The 12,393-nt window shown below is 37.2% G+C and overlaps 1 protein-coding gene across 3 annotated transcripts in view; it reads left to right on the top strand.

Moving 5' to 3' along the window:
- Positions 1-11,998, top strand: part of PIGR (polymeric immunoglobulin receptor) — a 42,664-nt gene extending 30,666 nt beyond the window's left edge. For all 3 annotated transcript variants that reach the window (XM_081948849.1, XM_081948851.1, XM_081948850.1), the window contains 9 exons: positions 1,889-2,227; positions 3,643-3,972; positions 4,086-4,409; positions 7,321-7,635; positions 8,278-8,419; positions 9,150-9,268; positions 9,871-9,999; positions 10,163-10,197; positions 11,163-11,998. In XM_081948849.1, the coding sequence (XP_081804975.1) occupies positions 1,889-2,227; positions 3,643-3,972; positions 4,086-4,409; positions 7,321-7,635; positions 8,278-8,419; positions 9,150-9,268; positions 9,871-9,999; positions 10,163-10,197; positions 11,163-11,258 (1,829 nt within the window). In that variant the 3' untranslated portion in view covers positions 11,259-11,998. The remainder of the gene's footprint in view (positions 1-1,888; positions 2,228-3,642; positions 3,973-4,085; positions 4,410-7,320; positions 7,636-8,277; positions 8,420-9,149; positions 9,269-9,870; positions 10,000-10,162; positions 10,198-11,162) is intronic.
- The last annotated feature ends 395 nt before the right edge of the window (positions 11,999-12,393 follow it).

Below are 12,393 nucleotides of genomic sequence, written 5' to 3'. Positions count from 1 at the left end.
CGGATGACCAGATGGACCATCTTTCTTGCTGCCTACTCCTACCATCTCATCCACTGACCAGGCTCCACTTTGGGGCATGCCAATGCCTTGAGCCACTGCCCGCTGCCAGAACTTCTTGCTGACCCTATCCCTGAGACGCCAGTCCTTCTCATTGATTGCCTAGAGACTGGTCCTGTCTTGCCCAGTGACGTTGCCCGTCACTCTGCAAAGGACTCCACCATCAAACAAATTTTGAACTGGGTGTGGAGGTGGTGGCCCAAGGGGCCTATTGGGTCTGAATTCAAAATGTACCATGGTAAACGTGACGAATTATCTGTTGTAAATGGCTGTTTGCTGTGGGGGGACCGGGTCATTGTTCCACCCAAACTATGCATTGCAGTATTAGAGGCTTTACACGTAGGGCATCCTGGAATTGTCAGGATGAAGTCTTTGGCTAGGAGTTACGAGTGGTGGCCAGCATGGATAGGGAGATCGAAGAATGGGTGGCTACCTGCACACCGTGCCAGGAGTCCAGACCAGCTCCCCCAGAGGCACCCACTAAGGAGTGGAAGTCACCTCAAGCACTGTGATCTAGGGTGCACATTGATTTTGCTGGCCCAGTACATGGCCAGACATTCCTCGTAGTTGTGGATGCCTACTCAAAATGGGTAGAGGTAGTCCTGATGACCTCTACTACGGCAGAAGCGGTCATCAAGGTACTATGGAGACTTTTCTCCACACACGGCCTGCCCGACATCTTGGTCTCTGACAACGGGCCCCAATTCATGGCCAGGCAATTCGAGACCTTCTTAGCAGCTCAGGGAATCAAACATGCCCTGGTGGCGCTATTCCATCCGGCCTCCAATGGTCCGGTGGAGAGAATGGTGAGATCTGCAAAAGAGGCCCTCTCTAGGAAGGGCCCGGGAGATTGGCAAACACGGGTTGACCATTATCTGCTAATCCAACATATCCCACTATAGGGAGAAGCCCCTCCGAGCTTCTCATGGGTCACCGGCTAAGGTCCCACTTGGACCGGCTACACCCAAACTATTCTGCCGCATCACCCCCTGACTCCACAAGCAAAATTCGGAACTTTAGCATAGGGGATTCAGTTTACGCCCACAACTATGCCTGGTTAACTCTGTGGATTCCTGCCACAGTGATAGACACCACCAGGCCTCGCTCTTATCTCGTAGCGCTTGAGGACAGTTGGAATTGGAGAAGGCACATTGACCAACTCTGTGGCCAACTCCACTCTTAGACAACCAGAGGTAACTCCTGCATGAGTTAGCCAAAGCCCTACCCAAAGGGAGCAATACACCATTCCTTCCACAGGCAGCTCAAGCCCGAGGGGACCGGGGAACTTATCTGGTTGTGTTGCAGGCCCTCAGTGAGCTCTGAATGAACCTGCTCTAGAAGCTCCAGCCACGGCCTGTGAAAGGTTCCAGGAGCTTCCACCAAGTGGAGCTGCGGAGTACACAGGTCCGCCTGACCTGCTCAAAGAACACCCTTTCACTAAACTGCACAGGTCAGGCAGAGCTACCCAAAAGAGCCCACCCACCTGCAGAGCCCACCCACCTGCATGACTATGTGACCAGTAGGATTGTTCCATCTAAGAGGGGAGGGGTGTTACATACTAGCTTCAACTATAGTGGTTTCCACCAAGGTCCCCTGTTCCAGTGGGAACAGAGGTTTAATCTCATTGATTGAAGGGTCTGACAGCTCCCTATAAAAGGGCTGCTGTCAGACTCAACCTTCGTTGGATTGTTCTCACTTGGTGCATTTAATAAAGAGCTGTTGTTACCATTAGCCTGTGTGTGTCTATCCATTACCCAATCTAACAAGGTGTGTTGAATATTATATAAGTATACATATACTTACATGTTCCCATATTATTTCCTTTTCTCAGTTTCAGCTTCAAATGTCCTCTTTGGCCCAAAGCAGATAACTGGATTGGTGGAAGGTTCCGTGAGTATCAAATGTTTCTATCCTTCCACTGGTGTGAATATTCATTCCAGGAAATACTGGTGCAAGGAATCAACAAGACATTGTTACACCTTTATTTCATCAAATGGTTTTGTTCTCAAAGATTACAAAGACAGAGCCTCCATAACTGACTTTCCAGAGAATGGCATGTTCATCATAAAAATATCTGACCTGAGACTCAAAGATATGGGTCTATACAGATGTGGCATTGGTTTAAATGACTATGGATTGTCCTTTAAAGTCAAGCTGGAAGTTACTCAAGGTACTATTTTCTAATCCTCTCGATTTTCTTAGATAATACATTAAGATTGCTAAATGTGGACCTTCCCTAGCAGAAATGTATTAGGTTTATTTAACCCATCTCAAAGAGAAATATTTCATGAATTGTATTATAGATTGAAACATGTGTGTGTGTATACACACACACACACACACACTTTTTAAATAAATGCACAGCTAAGAATTTCTTAAAATAAATACACTTTGTGAAGATAATTGATCTGTGTTATGTTTTCCCCTTTAATAAAAATGTATATACTTTATAGTTTAATTCTAAGAAGACATTCTCTGAAAGAGCTACCTGACAAAATTGGTGTATGGGGAAAGGATTACAGCACAGTATAAACTTTAGTGGGTAGGGAGTAAAAATGTCTTCAAGTTTTCTGTTGCTTGCTACATTTGTTATGTCAAAAAGTAGACATAGAAATTTAAAATGTCTTTCAGTGATTTCTTTCCATACCACAATTGGGTATGGAGGGCGGGGTGGAGACAAAATGTTCATGTAGTCCGAGATATCATAGTAACATATGTCTCAGACCTGCAAGCCATCTTTTCTTTTTGGACTTCAGGCCTGCAACACTTTCTATTGTGGGAAACTGAGAAGGGGGGTTATGTGGAGTTGGGTGATGTGTAGCCATAATAACATTCTTCTCTGAAAGTCAAGGTCAACTTTGTCTCTGCACCTGGCCAGATCTGGATGGGAGGAATCTGTCTTCGTGGCAGTGAAAGATTGGACCATGTGATGAACTTGTGGGTGTTGGGGCAGGATCTTGAACTTTCAGTTGAATGGGGAAAACCTGGAGTGCCAACCAGGATTAAGAACTGCATGCATACTTTTGTTCCTTCATATGTTCATTTACGTGCACACCATACCATATCCATATACTCATTGTACTAATAAAAGTATCATTCCTGCTCTTTCTCCCCCCACCCTTAACAATTAATCATATTGTGCTTTTATCCTAACGAGAACCTATGGGGAACTAGATTGCTTTGTTTTGTGTCATTAATTGCAACAGAAAAACAACAGTCCATGCTGATCAGCTGGCCAGAGAGAAAAGTGAGCAAACACTTTGCTTTTGGAACAGTATTTTTTGTGACCAAGATCCAGAAGCAGCTCCTTCGTGTTAAGAGAATGAGCTCTATTTGTAGGGTGCCAAGTTAGGCACAGTTTACCAGGGTCACCAAGTTTTGATAAAGCTTATTATTAAATAAGCTTATGGTTTATCAAGCTACTGTTGATAGTACTTATCTGTTATAGTTGTAGCTAAAATGCTAACATAATATAAATAACTGTTAGTCAAAATGCTAATATAAACCATTGTGTGATATTGCAAGAAAACAGTATAAAGGAAGCAGAATAAATGCATCTAATGACTTGTCATTACTTTAATGCAGACCAAGTACTACCCGAGGAAGCACAACTTTATTATGCTGAGCAGCAAAAAACAGTGACCATGACCTGCGACTTTGGTCTGCAGTATGCAAGTTACAGGAAATACCTGTGCAAGATGACAAAGAGCAACTGTAACAATGTGATTGATACATATGGAAATGTGGAACCAACCTACTTAGGAAGAACTCTGTTGACCAATCTTGGTACACCTGGATCTTTCAGTGTCATTGTGAGCCAGTTAAAGAAAGAAGATTCAGGTTTATATCTTTGTGGAGTTGGGAATTATGGAGCAGATGGAGAATCCAAAAAGTTAGATCTACATGTCTATGAAGGTAAGTGAAAGAACTCTTGGATTCCAAATCTGTCTCTACAAATAATTAACTAATTGAGAAAACAATTATAATAACATTTTTTTATAATTTTATGCTTATATTTCTATCTGTAGATGGATTGGCACCTAAACAACAGTCAGTGTTAAATGGAGTCCAGGGTGGCTCTGTGACTGTTGAATGTCATTACAATCCAAAAGAAAACAATACATTGAAATACTGGTGCAAGTGGAGAAAACATGGATGTACTGAATTAATAAGCAGCAAAGGCTTTGTGCTGGATTCCTATGAGGGAAGACTTGTGATGCATGATGATCCAGAAAATGGCACATTCACTATCATACTGAACCAACTGCAAAAGGATGACATAGGCTATTACTGGTGTATGACTAATGGAAAAACGGAAAGGAAGTCCTCAGTAGAGGTGAAGATTGTAGAAGGTACTGCTTGGTGCTAATGTATCTTAGGAATGTCCTTTGCTTAACTGATGAGTTCCTGCAAAAAATAAACCTAAGCCATATCAACCATTCTCTTGGTTTTAAATAAGATATATTTACAGAGAAATGCTATTCTGCATAATTAATATAAGGCCACCTGCTCAAGCAACTAATTAAAAAAAATCCAGCAGATTAAAACTTATTGCATCAAAGACAATTAGCACATTCAGACAATTAAAATGGACTCTCAGATGAGCATGTCCTTAAAGACCTTTTGAAAGCCAGACTGGCTTGGGCTACCTGAATCTTTGGGGGTTGCTGTTTGAAACCCAGATGGAAAGTCAAAATAAACACAATAGAATAGAATAATAGAAATAATATGTAAATGGTAAGCAGGAAGATGAGTAAGAAGGGGAAGTAACTCTTGTCCCCCTTGCTGTTATCCAAGCAAAAAGTTCTACTAGGTAGCTTGTCTTTGTTTTGAAAGTATCATTCCCCACTGTCCATGATTTTTATTCATTTCAAATTTAGCATCTCAAGATTTCTATAATAAATTAAAAATAAAATAACATATACATGTATATACATATACATATATAAATACAGTATTTATATCTAGCTTGCAGTACTCTTAAATCCTGTTGTTGCTGTTTTGGTAGGAGAGGTAGATAGAAACAGAAATTTAATTTGCTGTTGAAATATTGGGTACTGAAAGACTCTTTATATCTATGTCACCATTTCTCCATCAGGGAGCTTTCAGGTGGATTGGGAATGCAAATTACAGAATTCCCAGCCTTTTAGCATTATAGATGTCTATAATACAATACAATACAATACAATACAATACAATAGTAGAATTGGAATGGACCTTGGAGGTCTTCTAGTCCAACCCCTTGCCTAGGCAGGAAACCCTATACCGTTTCAGACAGATGGCTATCCAACATCTTCTTAAAGACTTCCAGTGTTGAGGCATTCACAACTTCTGGAGGCAAGCCGTTCCACTGATTAATTGTTCTAACTGTCAGGAATTTTCTCCTCAGTTCCAGGTCGCTTCTCTCCTTGATTAGTTTCCACCCATTGCTTCTTGTTCTACCCTCAGGTGATTTGGAGAATAGTTTGACTCCCTCTTCTTTGTGGCAACCCCTGAGATATTGGAACAATGCTATCATGTCTCCCCTAGTCCTTCTTTCTCTTAAGCTAAACATACCCAGTTCCTGCAACTGTTCTTCATATGTTTTAGTCTCCAGTCCCCTAATCATCTTTGTTGCTCTTCTCTGCACTCTTTCTAGAGTCTCCACATCTTTTTTACATCATGGCGACCAAAACTGAATGCAGTATTCCAAGTCTGGCCTTACCAAGGCATTATAAAGTGGTATTAACACTTCACGTGATTTTGATGTGATCTTATAAATATGTGTCTAAGTTATTACATTAGTTTGAAGAAGGGTAGACATAGTTTTATCCAGTGCACCTCAGTGTCAGGCCAATAATTCTCAACTTTAAATTTCTACATGTTTGATCAGGATGCATCCATAACCAAAATCTTTTCCCCGTTTATTTTTATTTTTTTAAATCAAGAAAAAAGTATAAATAGAACCCTGCTGCAACCCCAGAAAGTGACTTCCCACCCTCACCACGACAACTATAAACAATTCCACAATCTCTTCACTTCTGTTTAGCTGACAAATGTAAAACTTTTCATCTCATAACCCATAACTTAACAATAAGCCAATCAAATAAGTAATATTATTCTTCATCCAATTACCAGCAAAAGATCCAAAAAAAAGTTCTAAGATTTTAATATAATTAACATATATAATATTTCACAATACACATCCCAACTCTTAAGCATAACAAAATCCTATTAAAAAGATATAAAGTGGCCCAATAAACTAATATAAAAAAACTAAAAAAACTACTCCAATTTACCATGACAAGAAAGACCATTTCTCTGAAAAGCAAGCTCCAATATACAACTTTCCAAATACAAACTTATCCTGTTCAAATATATATTGCATGTGTCTACTCTAACCCATCAGCACATCTACATTTCAGAAATGTGCAGCTTTTCCTTTGACTTCATATTATCTTTTATTGTTCTTTCCAAAATTCTTAATAAGATTATTACAAAAATAAGTACATAAAGGAAAAAAGGAAAAAAGACTTTTACTTCATGTCAAATGTAAGCAAATCCATATTTTCTAATCCCGGACAAAATTAACTGATTTAATAGTCCTTCTTCCTTCTATAAAGGCCTTTCTAATCCATTCAGATGATTTTTGACTTTCTTACAAATTTCTTACCATTTGAAATAGTCTCATTTATAAATGCGGCAAACAGAAATTATTCCAGTTGTTTTCTAGGATTATGATTTTTATTTCCTTTTTAAGTTTTAAAGCCTAATTCTGTTTTCTCTTTATATCTGGTGACAATTTTTTATTCAGAATATCATTTCTATTTTCCTCAAGTAAATTGTTGCATATCTTGTTGTGTAACATCTTTGTTTGGGGAAAAAACTTTTTTTTTCAAGAAGACAATTAACTGGCTAATGGAGATTTAAATCAAGATTTCACAACACTTTAGCTACTATATCACAATGCAATGTGTGCAGTTTACCATGTATGTTGTTCTCCACATTAATAACTAAGGTTTTCATATGAAAGATTCATAGGAACTACCATCTCTGTTAAATTAGTTAATTGCCTAATTCAAGTGTGACAGTTACCCATTGATTATATGCCAAAGAAAGGACGGCAAGTTTCTGCTTGCATTATAGCTGTGTAGCTTCAGTGGGTAAGGAAGCTGCATTATGTTGACCAGATAATCAATCATTTTAGTGATGGTAAAAATCAAGCGCTCTGTTTTCAAATGTTTGGGAGGGGTTATTACACTTTTTTTCTTTCTCCTGACACAGGACAACCTTCATTACTAACAAAGAAACAAGTTCGTGCGGTTGCTGGCTCTCCTCTGACTATATCATGCTCTTATCCATGCAAATATTTTACATATCAGAAATATTGGTGCAAATGGAAGAACACTGAATGTAAACCACTCATCTCATCTGAACAAAACCAGACCGGCTTGGTAGTTAGCTGTGACAAAGATAATGGAATTTTATCTTTGAACTTTGACCAGGTGGCACCCATAGACCAAGGATGGTATTGGTGTGGTGTTAAACATGGACAGCAATATGGAGAAACAGCTGCATTGCAGCTACAAGTACAAGGAGGTGAGTCTAAACAATAGGGAACCAAATTAGATTATACCCCTTCCAATTTTCAGCTGCACTTAGTCAAAGTCTTATCAAAGTCTTGGAAGTTATTTCTGCATCACCAACATAGAACTGTTCCTTCTTTCAGGATGATATTCTCAACTTCCTTCTCTATGGTATAATTGTCTTCATTAGCTGACTTATGTAGTTTTAAAGAGATGCGGTGGCTCAGTGGCCAAGACTCTGAGCTTGTCGATCAGAACAGTTGGCAGTTCGGCGATTTGAATCCCTAGCACTGCATAATGGAATGAGTTCCCATTACTTGTCCCACTTTCTGCCAACCTAGCAGTTCGGAAGCATATAAAAATACAAGTAGAAAAAATAGGAACCACCTTTGGTGGAAGGTAACAGCGTTCCGTGTGCCTTCATTGTTTAGTCATGCCAGACAGGGCTGGTTCTTTGGCTTTGAAATGGAGATGAGCACCGCTCCCTAGAGTCGAGAACAACTAGCACATATATGTGAGGGGAACCTTTACCTTTACTTATGAAAAAGAATGTAACTTAAGTATGATCTCATTGATTTTTTGCTGTTTTTTTTTTCTTGGCTTTTATGTTCTCATTTGCTTCTGGGTTACCAACTCCCCAAATACTCCTAAATAGTACTTCTAAATTTTGAAGAAGCATCCAGAAGAAATGAAGACCCCAATGAAGAGATTGTCATTCCTGAAATAAATCCTGTTAATAGGAATTCTCCCTTAGACAAAGCCAATCAGGCAGCTGGAAGTGAAACTTCCTTAGGCAGGTAAGCTGCTTTGAAAATAATTAATAATGATTTATGAATGCATGCATATAGAGAATCAAAAGTATTTAAGGGGAACAGCATCCCCATATAATTATTGGCTTAAATAATATTAACCAGTAGAAAATTAATTTGCAATTCTGGAGAACCAAAAATGATGTAAGAAGTGTCAGGTTGGTGCGTTGTAAGTGCTGGGTTATTGCAATTGCACAGAAACACAATTCAGGAATTCATCTCATTTCTAGAAGAGAAATATAACTAGTTTCAGGCTATTTCAGTCTTAATCAGATTTTTAAAGTCAATCCAAATTTGTATCATGCTGGTAAAGCACTACGTTGCTCAACAGGATATTATCCAGGAAGGTGGCCATATACACCCAGTATTCCCTAGTATACATGACTGCTACTGAGACTAATGAAAAATAATTATCATAGCTTTCCCCAGGTCTATACAGTATGCCATTTCATTCTGTACATCAGTGTGGGCATATGTGGGTGTTGTAGGCTTTTTTCTGCAAACAAGGAAAACTACAACCAATCAAAAATTAAAAGCTAATGTTCCCAATCTCTTTCTTAGAGTCAAGATGGAAATATTAACAAAAGAGAGCCTTGATGGAATGAAGTTCATTCCTATAGCATTACATTTTGGAACTTCTTCACTGGCTTTCTGAAAAGTATTATTAAAACTGTACTAATACTGTATATTTGCTATGCCAATTTTGCTTCTTTTCCAGCCATGGTGAAAATAAGAACTCTGTTGTTCTTCTTGCCACTTTGATCCCCTTTGGACTTGTGTTTCTGCTTCTCATCACTGCCTTTACTATAAAGAAGTTCGGATTATTTAGGAATTCTGGTGAGTCTATACTAAATATAACCTCCTTGGAAGCCATTTTAATTTCTGTACTAATTGCTTTAGCATAGTTTTGAGCATCAAATAGGGCAAAGAATGCTTTTACATATAGAAATAAAATTACGAGGTAAAAATTAGAAACTTTACAGTCTGGATTAAAAATGTACCATGGCTGAATAATTCAAAAATAAAATAAAATCATTCCAGTATTTTTTTCTGTTCATTCTCTCTCTCTCCCTCTCTCCCTCTCCCCCTCCTCTCCTATTAAACCCAGAAAGAATGAATTAATGTTATCTGTGTTAGGGCTGTCACAGTTTATAGATTTCTTTAGTGTGGTATTAGAAGAGCTTAGATTTAGTCCTAAAACCTTCTCTAACATACCTGTGGATTGTGGCCCTTTAATTAATGGAACAATGCAAATACCATGTTGTGAGCTTTTCTGACCCAAGCTGCATCTCTGGTAGCTCCTTCAAATAGTACTTCAATAAGATTTCAGCAATAAAGCTACAATCTATATTAGCTTTTCTCTTCTAAAATTAATACAATATGTATATAGAATCTAAGGTGGAACAAATTATAGTGAAATGTTCTTTTTCTTTTTATAGATCTTGTATCAGTTGGAAGCTACAGGACAAATATCAGCATGACAGAGTTTGAGAATGTGAGACAGTATGGGGCAAAGGACAATGCACACATGGAAGAATTTTATGAGACCCAAATGGGAAAGAAGGATGGTAATGCTATTCAACATGTATTTTGATTGTGGTTTGATACTTACTAGCCAAATATAATTGTCACTTTGTCAGCAATGAAGTTACATTATTTTGCCAATTATAGAATTGATGAATACATGAAGTTTTCTTTTTTAACATTCAAACTATCTTGTATTCTTTTCAGAGCAATCAGGCAGTCCTAAGGGTAAGCCAAAGAGGGTAAGGACAAATTATATTATTTTGAGAGGACTATAATGGATTAATAGTATTCATTTGTATGTTTATTTATTTGCTTTTAGAGCTTAAGATAGTATGCAGAGACTTTTCTCTATTAATGTCTTTTATATCATTCTCTCTTTTAGCAATACTTTTGTCAAGCACAAACTTTCTTATGGTTGTCCCTAACTGCAGAATTTTCTGTACTTTGGAGTAAAGTTGGCTCAATTTTGAGGAAAATAAATGTCTTCTTGTTTCATAGTACTATTCTAGCTCATCATAGTGATAGTTTTGGAAGTTGGATAAATTTATTCATTTATTAATCAAATTTACATAATACACCAATATCACCAGAAAGGACTCTGAGCAACGTACAAAAAGCAATCGATGTTGGACCATTTAAAAAAGATTGTCATGTTATTTTGGTTTTGTAATTATGTAATTTTACATTATAATTTTAAATGAACAGCTTATTTTATTTGATATTGTAAAACCTTCTCCCAAACCTTTTGTAAGCCATATTGTTTGAAATATTGTACCAACTATTGTAGACTGGAAGATACATAGTTTAGCAACAATTCCAGGTTCAGTTCTGTTTCTTGCTGGTTTAGCTGGGGGGAAAATGGATTTGAAACTCTGAAAGTTGTTTCTCATTAGTGTCAATAATGGGTTAAATGAACCAATGATCTCATGCAGTTTAGATTCCTAATATTGTAGGAAGTAATTGCATATTGCATTTACTATAATGAATATTAGCATGAAATTATAGCATTAAAGTTTAGGCTGCAATACAATTATTAGTATTTAAGGCAGCCATACTGGCTGATTTGTAGAGCTGAGATTATATACCTGGAGAATATCCAGTTTGGGGATGACTGTTTTAAAAAAGATGACAATTTTGGTTAGGCTCCTCATCACGTTATCCTCAGGCTCCATTAAAATAATGCTGGGATTTCTATTCATTTTAGGGTTCTAAAGAGGAAGCTGAAATGGCTTACACAACATTCCTGCTTCAGTCAGAAAACATTTCTTCTAACGTAGCCTCAGATCAATCATCTGCATAATCTCATTTGGGGAAGCTCTGAAGATCCATGAAAACTAATTATGCCTTAATGATTGAAGACAGATCATGACTGGAATCAGCAAACACATTCTTATACTCATTTTGATAATTTCTCAGATAATTTCAGTGTCATCACTTATCCAATTACACACTTCTGAGTCTGATATATTGATTTAAGAGTTAAACAGCTTTTTTCAAATTGAACAATAACCTTCTTAATCTTATAAATATAACCAACTGTGTTTTGAAATGATATTCAGAAGTTTTGCATATGTGATTTGGTTGTCTACAGAAATTCTACAGATCCTAATGGCAATGTGTTTTCATAAAATACTGGGTTAATCAGGGGGCAAAGAAGGATTCCGCTCCCTCCCTATTAGATTAACCCAAGATTAAATATACTGTATTTTCCCTGGAGAGTTCAGGGAGTGTGCATCAAATTATCTTTTTTTTTCATTTTGACAACTTATGATGTCTATAGGCAGACCAATAATGGCTGGTGGTCTAAGTACATTTCAAGACAGGACAGGGATTTTAATCACATGACCCTACCTCTAGTGCGCCCTAGACCTTCATCTGGGAGAAAGGAAGACAATGAAAGCAATGGCGCTGGGTTTCGCATAAGGAACTTCACCTCTGGGCTGGGCTTCACATCTAAACCATTGATATTTTGAGTCAAGGCAGTAAATTTGATGAATTAAAATGTAATCCTGAATTAGTTGCACATTGTGTGTGTGTGTGTGTGTGTGTGTGTGTGTGTGTATAGTCATACCAGGGGTTGTAGCATATATATATATATATATATATATATATATATATATATATATATATATATATATATATATATATATATATATATATATATATATATATATATATATATATATATATATATATATATATATATATATATATATATATATATATATATATATGTGTTGTATTTGTAACAAATATATAGCCATACCCTTACTGGGATTCGAACCTGGGCTGTATTATATCTTAGGCAGAAGTCTTAGCCACTAAGTAACTTAGTAACTTAGTAACTTAGTAACACAAATACATATATATATGTAACACATACATACATACACACACACACACACACACACACACACACACATACATACACATAT

This window comes from Natrix helvetica (assembly GCF_964273705.1).
Source record: "Natrix helvetica genome assembly, chromosome: 3".
Classification (NCBI taxonomy): Eukaryota; Metazoa; Chordata; class Lepidosauria; order Squamata; family Natricidae; genus Natrix; species Natrix helvetica.
The sequence above is the reverse complement of the archived record's forward strand: the minus strand, read 5'-3'. Positions and strand labels throughout refer to the sequence as shown.